General features: G+C 33.5%; 1 protein-coding gene across 1 annotated transcript in view; it reads left to right on the plus strand.

Moving 5' to 3' along the window:
- The window catches only part of Smp_138070 (MEG-3 (Grail) family), a gene marked incomplete at both ends in the record, with an annotated part of 13,960 nt that extends 1,005 nt beyond the window's left edge, over window positions 1-12,955 (plus strand). The window contains 11 exons of the mRNA XM_018797653.1: window positions 2,167-2,190; window positions 3,613-3,639; window positions 4,283-4,300; window positions 4,403-4,429; window positions 7,543-7,566; window positions 8,487-8,504; window positions 9,825-9,845; window positions 10,456-10,479; window positions 11,533-11,556; window positions 12,194-12,217; window positions 12,863-12,955. Of these exons, the coding sequence (XP_018646758.1) occupies window positions 2,167-2,190; window positions 3,613-3,639; window positions 4,283-4,300; window positions 4,403-4,429; window positions 7,543-7,566; window positions 8,487-8,504; window positions 9,825-9,845; window positions 10,456-10,479; window positions 11,533-11,556; window positions 12,194-12,217; window positions 12,863-12,955 (324 nt within the window). The remainder of the gene's footprint in view (window positions 1-2,166; window positions 2,191-3,612; window positions 3,640-4,282; window positions 4,301-4,402; window positions 4,430-7,542; window positions 7,567-8,486; window positions 8,505-9,824; window positions 9,846-10,455; window positions 10,480-11,532; window positions 11,557-12,193; window positions 12,218-12,862) is intronic.
- Between the last annotated feature and the right edge of the window lie 903 nt (window positions 12,956-13,858).

The following is a 13,858-nucleotide window of genomic DNA, read 5'->3' on the forward strand; positions in this document are numbered from 1 at the left end:
CAGTACATGTTTGTTAGGACGAAATGATCCAAATTGACCACAATGTATTTGTAACGCATTAGCAAACAGTCGAGTTGACTGGATAATTCATATTCTTCTTTGTCAGTCAACAATTTAATTCATAAACTTGAAGCCTTCGTATTAGGTTGTTCAATCGGTTTCACTTGTGACATATTATGTTTTACAAATAGATGAATAACAAATGCCCATAATCAGTATTCAATTATCCATCCTCATCTCATTGTTAAGGTGGTGGTCTGTGTTCTGGCAGTAAGTTATTGTTATTCAACTGTTTCACTTTGTAATGTCACTGGCTAAAATGATCGACAGCCTTTTGTGAACTGGATTACTCTCAACAATTTAGTGACTAACATTTACCAATTACACGAGAAGAATAATGAGATCACTTTTTCAAACATTTAACCAAACAGTTTAACTTTGAATAAAGCAACTCTGAATCTAATTCATACTGACGACCTAAAATGCACAATAAGATACCTGCAGAATGTGATTGTGTTATTTACACTCAAACAATGGTGCTCAATATTACCAAAAAGATTTCAAGTTATTCACTACACATATTCACATACATGAGGACGCTGATCAATATCATAGAAAATGTGGAAACATCTAGAACAATTTATCCCTACCTTCTATCATAGAAACAAAATACTTTGAGATGAGTAATATATGCAATAACTGCACTAACTGATTCGAAACGATGTGAGTAGTTTAAGTGATTATTCAACAACATCATGAACGTAATTGCGCAGTATTTTATTCAGCTCGATTGTACAATATAGGTCTTTAAATAAGTCTTTGTCTTTTAACATGGTGCCATAATATTGTAATTGACTGGTTTCGTCAAACCATGATACAGATTAATTCTCCTCTTCTTTTCAAATAGAAACCATTGAGTTTGTTCAAACTGTTCTCAATGGAAATTTAGAATAATAGAATATGAATATCTGATTGTTATGTTTGTAATGTGACAGGTACAAACTACGTTAGATGAACACTAGTCGTGTTTGGATATCATCTATGCATCGTTGTTGACCGAGATGAGTTTGTTAAATCAGTAGGTATTTGAAATATTCATTATGGAACGACTGTTCCAAGTGGAGCTCTAAGCTTCGAGAGTAGTTCTACAGATGTCTAATAGTAGATTGTCTTCAATTTTGTAAATGATGAAAATGATTTGATTGATATATTGAAATAAGTGATTATCAATTTGTTCTAATGTATAGGCACAGGACCACAAACATTCTATTGTAAGTATGATATATATTTACGTTGTTTAATTTATATCAAATGAGAGCTCTGAAAAATCACCAGGTATTTGACTAATATTCACGAGTTAGTGAATGCATTTACGAATCGTCAGGTTTCATGTACTAAAAATGTTTAATGATGTAATGGAAGTTTGCTGAAATGCCGACCCTCAACAATGTTTCAATCGGTCATGAGTGAATGGTCAGTTATTGCATTAGAACAAACAAACAAGCGTACAGTGGATAAGCGTTTATAAAAACGATCGATAAACTTTACAAAACTGGAGATGAGTTTCATTCATGAAGTAAATTAATCAAATAGTTACCACCGAAATACTTCATCTACATTCAAAATATCCATTTCCTTACTAGAAATATGTGCTCCTCAAACAATGTATCATTCGATTCGAAAAAAGAGGAATCAACAACTCAGATACTTAGTATAACCACCCAAACACTTCTTTTATTGAAGGTCATTTTGTTGATCTAATGATTCACTAGGAATGTAATAATTACTTTGATGATCAGTTCTACTGATAAATAGTTCGTATTGTACATAGGTACTTCAAGCGTGTTTTCCATCAAATTAACCCATCCAAGGGACATTTCAGTTGACACTGACGTTTTATTCTGGAATATTCAAATAATCAACCAATCAAATTGGAAGCAGTTGTATGATCACTGAAGTGAATTATTTTAATTATTCTGTGATTACAGTAAACCAAATATAACACACATGATACATGATCTTAGCTCAGAGAGCAGAGAAGTACTGTTACTAAATCGGATTGAATATCAAGATGTATTCTGGTAACTGTGTAATTCTGAAATACAGTTTATGTAGTTCATATAATTTATATTCAGAGCACTAATGTTTAGATCATTATTTTTGTAGGTTATCTCGGATGCAGTCATAACGGTTTGTCTTCTTATTATATAATCAATAAATTTGTTAGACTTATGAAAGAATATACAGTGAATATATCAATTTCCAATTAACTGGTCAGACATTTAGAATAGATGATTTATGACTGATTATGAAGTCAGTGTGCGAGTGTAATGATTATTTGAACTGGTTAAGTGGATGATCTCACATCTCACTTTTGATGTTTACATAGAGACTATTGTCCAGTGCTTTCTAACACACATCGACTGCGACTATCATCTGGTGACTTTATTGAAAAGTTGAATATACGATGCACAAATGCAAAGGATGACTGACCTGAACACGTTCCACAATATTAACAACTTGACAATTCAACCCCTTACCATTAGTGACATATGATCAGTGATGTTGTATGACTGATTTATTTGAACACAAATTTTTGAACTGGAAAATTTAGTTCTACAAATAACCACAGTACACATTTGAATCATGGAATTGGACATTGTTCTTACTCTTAACAGTGATTGATTTCAGTTTAACAAAGTGTACGCAACACATCTTAGTATTTAGTAGATTTAAATAGATTAATATTTGATATTTCGTTGGCTTGCTAAAGTAAACTGCTTATCATAGGATGATCATAAAGAGGTAATTAATGTTTTCGGAGAAGAAATTAAAGTGAAATAATAATCTTCAATGTATTGTTCAATCGACCTCAAAATTGGCGATCAACTTTTGCCTAAAATGTAACTTAGGGGACAGACATTTGACGTAACACTTTCAACGGAGCAAACAACTTATAATTTGAATAAATAGTTGTTATATATACATATCCGTTTATACATATTATTTCAATACGTCACTTTTAAAGATTTGTTTAGTTTCCCAATTGTTTCACAAAGGAATAATGAAAGCTTAATATCAATCAAATGAATTAACAATTTCGTTCTTCTTTGAAATCCCACATAGACTGAGCACAACATCTGTTACGATAGAATGTAGGACTTGCATGTTCTGACAAAACATGTTACAATGTGATAATGTGATCGGAATTCTATCTTCGTAACATTCACCGACAACAAGTTGTTTTCATCAAAGCATTATTATGATCGTGCCATGATGGTTCATGAAGTTAAAGAGAGAAAACTGATTATAAAGAGCTATGAAGTAGCTCATGTTTCCGACTAGTTTTCTAATCTGTATATTTTTGCTTCTACTGTTAATATTACAAGAAGTCAAAAGTACATGAATTGTGTTCATTTTTGGAAGTTGTCGAATGAAACTGGATGTATGTTTATTCGCATAATTGAGCTACATTTGAATTCGAGGAAATGGTTTATTTAGTTTTTCAAATCAGATTTATCGGTTACTGGTGATGTTACTTGTTGAAATAATAAACACTAAAATGAATTCAATGTATCATTTAATTACTGATCGATTGTTTTACCATTTCAGCCAGTAACCAAAACGATTTCGACAAATGTAAGTTTCGGCACTGAAATATTTAGCTTCTGGAGTGATTTCTCATGTTGATTGATGAACTGATTCAAAGCATTTGTCTGAATTCTCATTTCGTTTTCGTAAGGAAGTTGCTTTGTTTTAACATGCTTCATTTCCAGCAAACTTAGACTAATATGAATGTTGACCAACTCTAACTTATGAAGTGACTACTTGCAGTATTAAACATACCGATTTTCCTGGTAAACAATGAATAACGACTAACATATGTAGTAAGATGACAATGGAAATTAGGGAAGCAATGAAATATTTGTGTAAGATATGAATCCCGCTATTTCAGTCTCTATTAACTGGTTAGATAGAAATTAAGGATATTGTGGTTGTTGTCAGTTCTCAAGATTGAACTAAAATCCTCATTGCACGAACCAACAATCGAATGTCCAGTTCATTTTTTCAAAGAATAAATAATACACACCTGATTGAACTATTTAGATGTGATGTAAAGTACTATTCATTTAGTGAGTTAGTTGATTTAATCATTGGACAATTGAAATCACAGCTAAACTACTTATTACGAGGGGGTTTTACTTATTATATTATACTTATTACTTATTATTTATTATTATTATTATTACTTATTATATATATACTTATTATATTTTCGCAGGTTTACCAAAGTGTAATGGTAAGTGAGAATAAATCAATAATGACAGTTCCATGAAATGTCAGTCCACAAATTACATTCAGTTTTATTTTATTATCAATACGGAATTTGCTCTTATTGTAGGTAGTCCCCAGCTTACTGAGTCATCGTGTAAGTAATCAAATTGTTTATTTTGTTATATGTGCATGATAATCTTAGAAACCTGCCCTGAAATCAAATCGATAAATTGTGCTTTAAACGGCTATACGATCTTTTCATTTAAATAATCTACAAATCAATTTGATTCCTGATACTTCCTGATACACTTCACGATATGAAGGATATCAGTCTGTATTAGGTGGATTACTTTTTAAACTGATAATCATTATGCAATCTCTTCAAAGAAATATTCATATACCTACATTGTATTTATTAGTTTGTCCCGGGGAACATCAATAATGAAGCATTTGATAAGAGCAAGCACCAAAAGAATGCTTTACAGATGTGGTGAAGAACCTATTTACTTATTTACGCGTGTTACCACCAATGGAACATAAGCCGCCAACCAGTATTCTCCAACACACTCTGTTCCTGGTCTTTTTTTAGTTCTATCCAACTTTTGTTCATTCTTCTCATGTATGTCTCCATTTCTCGGTGTAATGTGTTCTTTGGTCTTCCTCTTCTCCTTTGGCCTTCAGGATTCCATGTTAGGGCTTGTCTTGTGACGCGGTTGGGTGATTTCCTCAGTGTGTATCCTATCCACTTCAGCGCCTCTTCCTGATTTCTTCCTCCGCTGGAATCTGGTTTGTTCTATCCCACAGTAACTTGTTGCTGATAGTAACTGGCCAACGGATTCGAAGTATCTTGCGTAGACAACTGTTAATAAACATCTGTATCTTCTGGATGATGACTTTCGTAGTTCTTCAAGTTTCCGCCCCATACAGTAGAACTGTCTTGACATTTGTATTGAAAATTCTGATCTTAGTGTTGGTTGACAATAGTTTTGAGTTCCAGTTGTTCTTAAGTTTTATATATGCTGCAGTTGCTTTGCTGATCCGCGCCCTCACATATTCATCAGATCCAATGTGATGATGAAACCTCTAAAAATTATCCAATAATTTTGTGAATGAGTTGACAACGAATATCCAAATCTTCAAGGCATCAATTTGGTGCAAATTTTTTTCCTATTCCGAATTCTCCGAAATTTAAAAGTACTCCATCATGCATCTAAGATTGAAAATTAGCAATGTGGTATTCGATGTGAATAATCTAGAGCCAACTAATTCTTACTAATTTATTTACGTTGCTACTCAGTTGGACTGTGTTGCACATAGTGCTGGAACGAACTTCTCAGTTTTCTATTCATCCAGAACTTATTGTTTTCTGAACCAGAGACTGATAACTGGGAGACAGTGATTAGTTAGCTAAATACTAGGTGCTGTCCCTACACTGAATTATTCGGTTTTCATCAGACCTTCTACAACAAAATGTTAATAAATAATAAATAAATGATGATTCGAATCGACATGCCTAAAAGGTGTGTTCAGTAACTGTTGCAGATTCCAAGTGATGATAAAACATATCGAACATAGTTTTCGTTGTGATTAGAATCGTGCAATAAGGAAATCCTTTCTTCTGATAATAACAAAAATTTTGTTGAATGTCTAACACTTTCATTCACTTCCAGTTCTACATTCATAGCTTGACCGGTCAGATATGGTTACATTTTGTGGACTCATGATTTTATATTAACGATATTATTGAATGTATTCAGTGATAGTTCTTGAGAGGACGATTCAGCATTGACAATGGTATAACTACGACGAAGGATCTTATGGACTAGACAGTCATATCATGTCAAGTTAACAATATTGATTTAATCAATATTCTAGTAACACAGATAAGCGCAGAGGGTTCAGTTTGACTAATATAGTGTCTAAAATATTAGCTTCAATAATACTTCGACACCTAACCAAAGCTCATGAAGAGCAGACTAGAAAAACCAGGATGGTTTTCGACCTGGACGAGGTTGTATAGACCAGATATTCACTCTTCGTCAGGTCCTAGAACATAGACACACATTCAGACGTCACACAATAGTAGTATTTCCTGACCTTAAGTCGGCATTTGACTCCGTTGATCGTGAGGTTATATGGCAGTGTTTGTCACTGAAAGAAGAACCAAAGAAGTACATTAACCTCATAAGGGATCTCTACTCGAACACGACTGGTTGACTTAGAGCCTATGGTGAACTGTCAACAGAATTGATTACCTCAAGTGCTGTTTGTCAAGGCTGTTCATTCTCCCCATTCTTGTTTAACTATGTCGTTGATACGCTTTTAGAAATAACACTTTCATCATCTAAATCTTCAGGAGATGAACTTTTACCATGGGGGCTCACTTGTTGACTTAGAATACGCCGACGACATAGTTTTATTTGGTGAAGACGTTGACAAAATGCAGAGTCTTCTGATCACTATAAGCAACAATGCAGGCATGTTCGGGATGAGATTATCCAAATCGAAGTGCAGAATGTTACTTCAGGATTAAGATGCATAGATACCCGTACTAATGATTAGGGAGTGAAGTAGTTGAGCGTGTTGATTGCTTCACTTATCTTGGGAGTCTCATCAGCCCTTGTGGTCTGGTGTGCGACGAAATCTCAGCACGGATACAGAAGGCTCGACTAGCTTTCATCAACTTGCATCATTTATGGAGTAGGCGAGATTTCCGTCTAGCAATCAAATGACGGGTTTAATGTGCAGCAGTTCGTTCCGTTCTACTTTATGGCAGTGAAACATGGCCGATAAGAGTAGAGGGCATTCATGGGCTACTGGTATTCGATCATAGATGTCTTCGAAGCATTGCTCGTATTGTAGTATCAATTTATATGTTAAGCCCATATGCTTTATTCTAGTTACTGGCCAAGCCAATTCGCCTATCCATTATTAGTCATATTTTGATCTTGTTAATTATTCGCTTATTGACCTTGACTATACTTTTATGTAAGCGCATGTGTATGCACATTTCGTATCTTATTCATCATATGTCTATCACTCATTTTTGTCCGACTATAAATGTTGATTAACGCTTGCTTAAATCGAGTTGGCTTCCCAGCCATCTCCAATACGCATTGTTGTTATTATGCTGTAACCGATTGACTGACTGGGAGGTATGACAAACTACACCCAAATCCTACATACTAACTAGCAAATAATTGGAAATTTCTTGAATGTAAATCAGAGTTTTATGTTTGACTTTCTATTTACCTAACACTTTTTAAGGTCAGAATGACTGTGGTCGTGTTAGTAAGTTGGTTAAATTTGTACTGAATATTCTTATCCATGGATTAATACATAGTCCATTTAATACATCATATTTGTGCCAGTATTATTTTCAAACTTGATCATAATGCACATGCATACTCTGGTTAACGAAAACTCTTTCGAATCCAACTAATCAATGAATTAGCCGATTTAACGTTATATGTATTTTATGTATGGAGTTAGTTTTTAATGATGAAATGATCATATTTTATCTGTAAGATCGTTAACTCTGTGACACGATTCAATAAAAAACAGGGAACATTTAGAAATCTGTTTCACATAATTAGTTCACCATTCATAGCATACCAGTAATTATATAAAACCAGCTAAATATACATCATAATACGAGTAACATACACCGAATCTAATGAATTTGAAATTCAATAGTACACATATCCGACTGCTGTTGCAATGGTTATCATGTTCATTACGAGCAGAACTGTAGGTTCGATTTATCAATATATGTGTCCAGCATTAAATTCAATGGTGTAAAGCTATCGCCAATTTGAGTAAAACTGACCCATTTGAACTGTACCGAGAATGCAGTCTGTGGTGTTGTGGTACACCATCCCGCTAACCCATTTTGAAAGACGGACTAAGGTGTTTACAATATGCATGTATATAGTAAGCAATTTTGTGGACAAGAAATCTTTACGGTACTCTTACCATCAGTCTCAATCCATTAGATGAATATGATTATATCACTGGAATAGTGTTGTTTGCAAATTGTGTTCTAACGAATGCAACTGATTTGACAATGTTGTAATGGGATCTCATTAAAGTTGGAATAAACTATTCAGTGACACTTGTCTTACACAAGATATAAGAAAGCTTAACAATATTGTTTTATGTTTTAAGAGATATACCTACAAATTCACCTATTCATGTTGTTTCATTTCCAGCCACACACCCTGAATTGTGTAAGTTGCACATCATTCTTAAACTGCTGAATGATGAATATAAGAATGTTGTGAAATTTTCAGATGGAATCTAATTTATTGATAACATGGTGTAACACTGACTGACTGATTACGAATGCGGATCTTTTTCACATCAGTGATGTCGTATTATAAATGTTCTGGTCTATGGATAAACGACATCAGGTTAACAAACGACGAGAAAAACGAATGACTATGATCGGCTTCAAAATATTGTTAATTCGTACAGTACTTAGACTTACACAGTGTGTTAATACCTGTAGTTAAGTATCTTATTTCCGATAATGAATGTAAAGAAAAAAGCTACACAGTTACAGATAGTCACAAAATTATTGAATAAATCAAATCGTCATAGAACAGTTGAAAGTTTTCTTATACACACAAATACAAGATGTCATCGTAATTTGCTGCAGTAAAGTGGATTGTCAAAAGATATCAATATCCTAATAGATTTGGTCTGGTTTATAATTGTGAAGTTGACGGTCGTTTGTTTAACTTTAAGAATCTCGTTTTGGAAAAGTCATTTCCAACTGATTTCCAACTGATTGTGAACATGTAAACTAGCTTGTTATGTTTTTGACCTAGACTGCAGCCAATTGATCAAGGTCGTCGCTGATTCGTTATGACCTTACGAATTTAACAAGGACGTAATCCGCGTAAATTATCCACCAATAGAATAGGCCTTCTACGACCTTCACACTGTGACAATGACGTTCGATTAATATGAGTAATCTAGCGTCCTTATTGGTCCTTATCCGCCTAACCCGTCCACTTGAGTCCAGAACACCAATAGCAGCTACTGTAATGGAGACCGTTTATTTCAAACATACTTTATCTATATACCAGACAGGCAGACCACACCACACCATAAAATAGAAAATAATATTTGTACAAAACCAGGCCAAATGAAGCTGTAAGCGTGGGAGACAATAATCAATAAAACTGAGTATAACATAGGGACAGTAAACCACATAGTAATAATCAATAGGTCAAAATGAAGCTAGTAATAAGATGAATATAGATATAGATAATCCAGTTACGGAATAATTATACCATAGGAATATAAATAGATTAATAGTCTAATAAGAGGTCCCGTAAGTTATCAGTACTTACTTTTTCCTAGTATATAACATAGCGTGAGACTAACGATTAGTTTATCATCTTTCAATGCTTTCTAGGGTCACTATCGTGTTTAGTCAGTGGTCCTTATTGAACATGTAAATATTTAGCAGTAGAGATAATGTTCACACTAAATACGTTTACTTAATCATCCACCTTAAATAATGTTAACAATCGTTTCAGGTGGTATCGTTTGTGGTGGAAGTAAGTTCGAGAGTATTGGAAATATGCATATATGAGTTAAAAACTGTGAATATAAAATATATGTCTGATGAAAGATTTCAAGATGTTTTATGAGAGCGAAACTGTTGATGAACTAGAAAAGAGTGATGGATTCACATATGTGAGATTGATTAATAACCAACGCCTTATTTCGATTTTGATACTGGATAGGTTTCATACAAATGTGACGTTCTTTGTCGTGACTTAGTAAACACGAATCAATTGAACACGCAGCATTGATGTTTTGACAATGTGATATGGATGGGGACTTCAACAGATTCTTACTGTTAATAATGTAGACGTCTCATATGAGTGATGAAATCCAAGTGACTGAAATGTTTTTTCATTGAAGTATTCGTTTTGTCCATTAATTGTGCTTTTTAAAAATGATTTGAGAAGTTTCAAAAATGTGCCTTCTGTATTCAAGAATCAAGTGGTATTCATTATTGCTGTAGAGATGAACTAGACGTTTCGCATATCGCAGTCGAATTGTTAAAGCCAGACCACTGAAATCCGTTTTCCACATTTTTACCTTCAATTTACAGACATACTCTTAAGGCAATTTTTATATTCAACTTTCAACATTTCGCAGATGTTGGAGACTCATTTCCACTGTGTAAGTAATTTTCGACAGTAATTTTGATATAAAATAAATGCATGTTAAATGTCTTAACTATCTGTTATTGTACCAGTCAAATATAATCTCTTGATATGAACTTTAACCTGGACGTTATTTGGCTGAAAACCAATGACCTGACAATTTCCAGACGTATTCTGTAACAGTTGAACGATGAAATCAGATATCTCAATGTTTAGTCTTAAACTGACGGGCCTGAGATGAATATTATATAGTACAATATAGTTGAAATTTCTATTCAGTAATAACTGTATTTTTTTCAGGCAATAGAAAGGTGCATTTGAGCTATTCACCTAGAACAATTCGGTTACACATATATTTGTTCTGGTACTTTCTACGAAAACTTAGAATGATTAGTCAAACAAATGTCTAATAAACACGAGAAGAATCGTAGCTTACTACTAAAGAAGAGGACGTTTAAGATTATGACAATTAGTTTCTGTCCATTTGAAGGGATGATGGACTCACTAATAACCAAATGTAACCATTATTTCATCACAGTTTTAAATAACATTTCAAATGCTATGCCTAACATTAGTGTTTTGTTTCATTGCGATTGTAGTTTGCAATTGGTCCCCTCGATTTGCTTCTTCCTATGCTTATCGAATCTTTTACAACCAAGAAAGTTCGAGACCATATAATCGCTTGTTGATCACTCATTCGTATGTATTTGTGCCCTAACACAAACTCGTCAAATGGTTTGAACAGTAGACCTTGAAATAATCATTCTTGGTGTGTACATGTCTTTGTGTAAACATGGGCCTCATGTATTAAATAATAACCGTATGGGAAGCGTATTGTATTAAAACGGAGACAAAGTACAGATACTGATTGTCAAAATATGTTTGACAATATCTCTTCATTATTCACACTGAAACGAATTGAGCGACAAAATTCCATTTCAAATAGGTTTCTTTCAGAGTTCGTCAGTGATAACTTACCAGACAATTTGAATACGACTAATAATAATACTGTTCTTCCGAGTTTTCCAGTTATATTGTCAGTAATTAAACGAATTTGATTTACATTCAGGTTTGTATAACTGCGATCAGGGAAGTAAGTAATACAAGTGAATTTAGATATTGATCATATTATGCCATGTAACGATCATTATGTATGACACTATCTAAGATTCATTCACCGTTATCATCGGAACAAATTGAAGTAATTGATCATGCTCTCCTGGTACAGGTTAACTGCATAGATTACGTTGAACAATTGAGGTGTTGTATATTTGTACGTTATGTGCATATTTTTGTATCTATCAGTATAAGTTGTTTTGGCCTTATTGTGTTTCTAATTGATTGATAGATGTGTGGTTGTTGAGTTTACTCCTATACGTAAAATAAATCCAGGTTAATAAAGATACCGGACGTTACTCTCAAAGTCAAATGGAAATCGGTTAAATGGAATAGAACTATCACGCTTACTTTGCCGAGTAGTTTCTGGATGAGAATATATCCACCATTAGTCGATCTACCTTCTATATATGATTTAAAGTGGTTTGTTGGGAAATACGTTTTTTTTCCGTGTAGCTTAAAAGCATATAAGTCTTGCAATACTCAGTGCTAATAGAAAATACAGAATATGAGATCTTGATTCAAGAGCGACTTTTTATATTCGTCGTATCATGAGTTTTCATCCCATTAGGCATAGTGATAACTGTATATCTATCGTTATTTCTTTGAACAAGATGGTTCGGGAAACTTTGACGAATGTAAGTGTACCGTTTCTTAATATTTTATATTTAACGTGGAATTAATACCCCATTCTTATGTAACGTTGTCTAAATGTGACAAACCGAAATATCTCAGTTCATGAACACTTTTGAAATGGAAGAAAATTAGCTTTCGTTCGTATAGACTATTAAAGATCCAACATTATTAAGCATTTATTACACCAGCTTTTTGGAAAAATAAGCCTAATTGTTCAGATATTTTGCAGAGATATGAATCAACAATTAAGTGGCAGTTGTGCACATAAAGAAAGTGAAAGATTATCAGCATATTCAGTGCATAAGTTGTTCTATGTAGACAACTTCGCAGAAGTCTACGTTCTGAAATCGTTCATTTCAACGCAAATAACTTGGATCCGTACAACAAGACTTTCGAATACACAAAATGATCCAATTCAATTGGCCATATTTTAACCCATGTTAATAAATTATCCCTCATATTTATGTAAATATTCGTTCATTGATAATTGACATCTCTTGATCTAATACTACTTAAATGTAGGAATTCTAAAGACGAAATATTTTGAAGAGACTATTCTCTAGTTTTTTTTATATGTCGTTTGCTGTTGGCAATTCTTGATAGGAGTTTATTCATTGATGTAACTGGAAAAGTGTTTTCTTTTCCAGGTAAAACAAAGTGCTACGAAATGGCGGGACGTTGAATTCCCAAAACAGATTGCTCTTTGTTCTATCAAGTATCTTTTGTCGTACGTTAAATAAAATGTTGGATTTGAACAATTCATCATGTTTACGTCTTATTATCTTGGCTGTTTGTTAACTATAATTAAAGAATAGTGACTTAATCAAATACATTCATAATATAATGAACAAATTGTTTATATTTTCAACTTGTCAATGTTTATACCCTCGAAGTTATACCTCAAGAATCTTTCGACCATAACTACGATTGATAGTCATTCATAAATCAAACAGTGAAAGTTGTAAGGTAGCGAATAATTGAAACTGAATTATTTTGAGGCTAGATTGAGTTGATCCAGTTGGAGGTGGGAAGCATAATCTCTGTGGAACAGATGATTGTTTTGTGATATTCACAATTTGTTCTCGGTAGTTTGAGTGATTCAGAAACTGATTGGTTCAGTCAATACATCTTCAATGTTTACTAATAGACTTTTGGTGACCTCAATTAGAACTACGTAGATTACGTCAGTAAATTAGGTCAGATAAACTGGCAAATTAAGGTAACATTATTCACAACACAATACACAGCTGCATTCAAATTCTCTTAATAAAAATACTCAATTAAAAGTGAAAGAAATATTTAAATAGTTATTGCGAAGGGGTATCGTGGAGATTGTAGTAGTCTTTACAGTTGAATTCATGATTCGATCTAAGCTAAACCACCACTAAAATCTGGAAGCACCGGACGACCGTTTCATCCTAGTGACCAGTGAACCTATGTTCCTCACGGAACATTGCAGGGTATCCATACTTACGTAATAAATAATCAATAAGTTTTTTTACTCTTTAAGATTCTCATCCAAGCAAAAAACTTCGGGTCTGTGGGTCAAAGATTCGACCATGCTTCTCTTTCAGTTTAGTGGGACAAAGCTCATAAACTGTGTATATCGTCACCGCGTTTTCAGCCTATGATAAATGTTTTTT

Source organism: Schistosoma mansoni (assembly GCF_000237925.1).
Source record: "Schistosoma mansoni, WGS project CABG00000000 data, supercontig 0163, strain Puerto Rico, whole genome shotgun sequence".
NCBI lineage: Eukaryota > Metazoa > Platyhelminthes > Trematoda > Strigeidida > Schistosomatidae > Schistosoma > Schistosoma mansoni.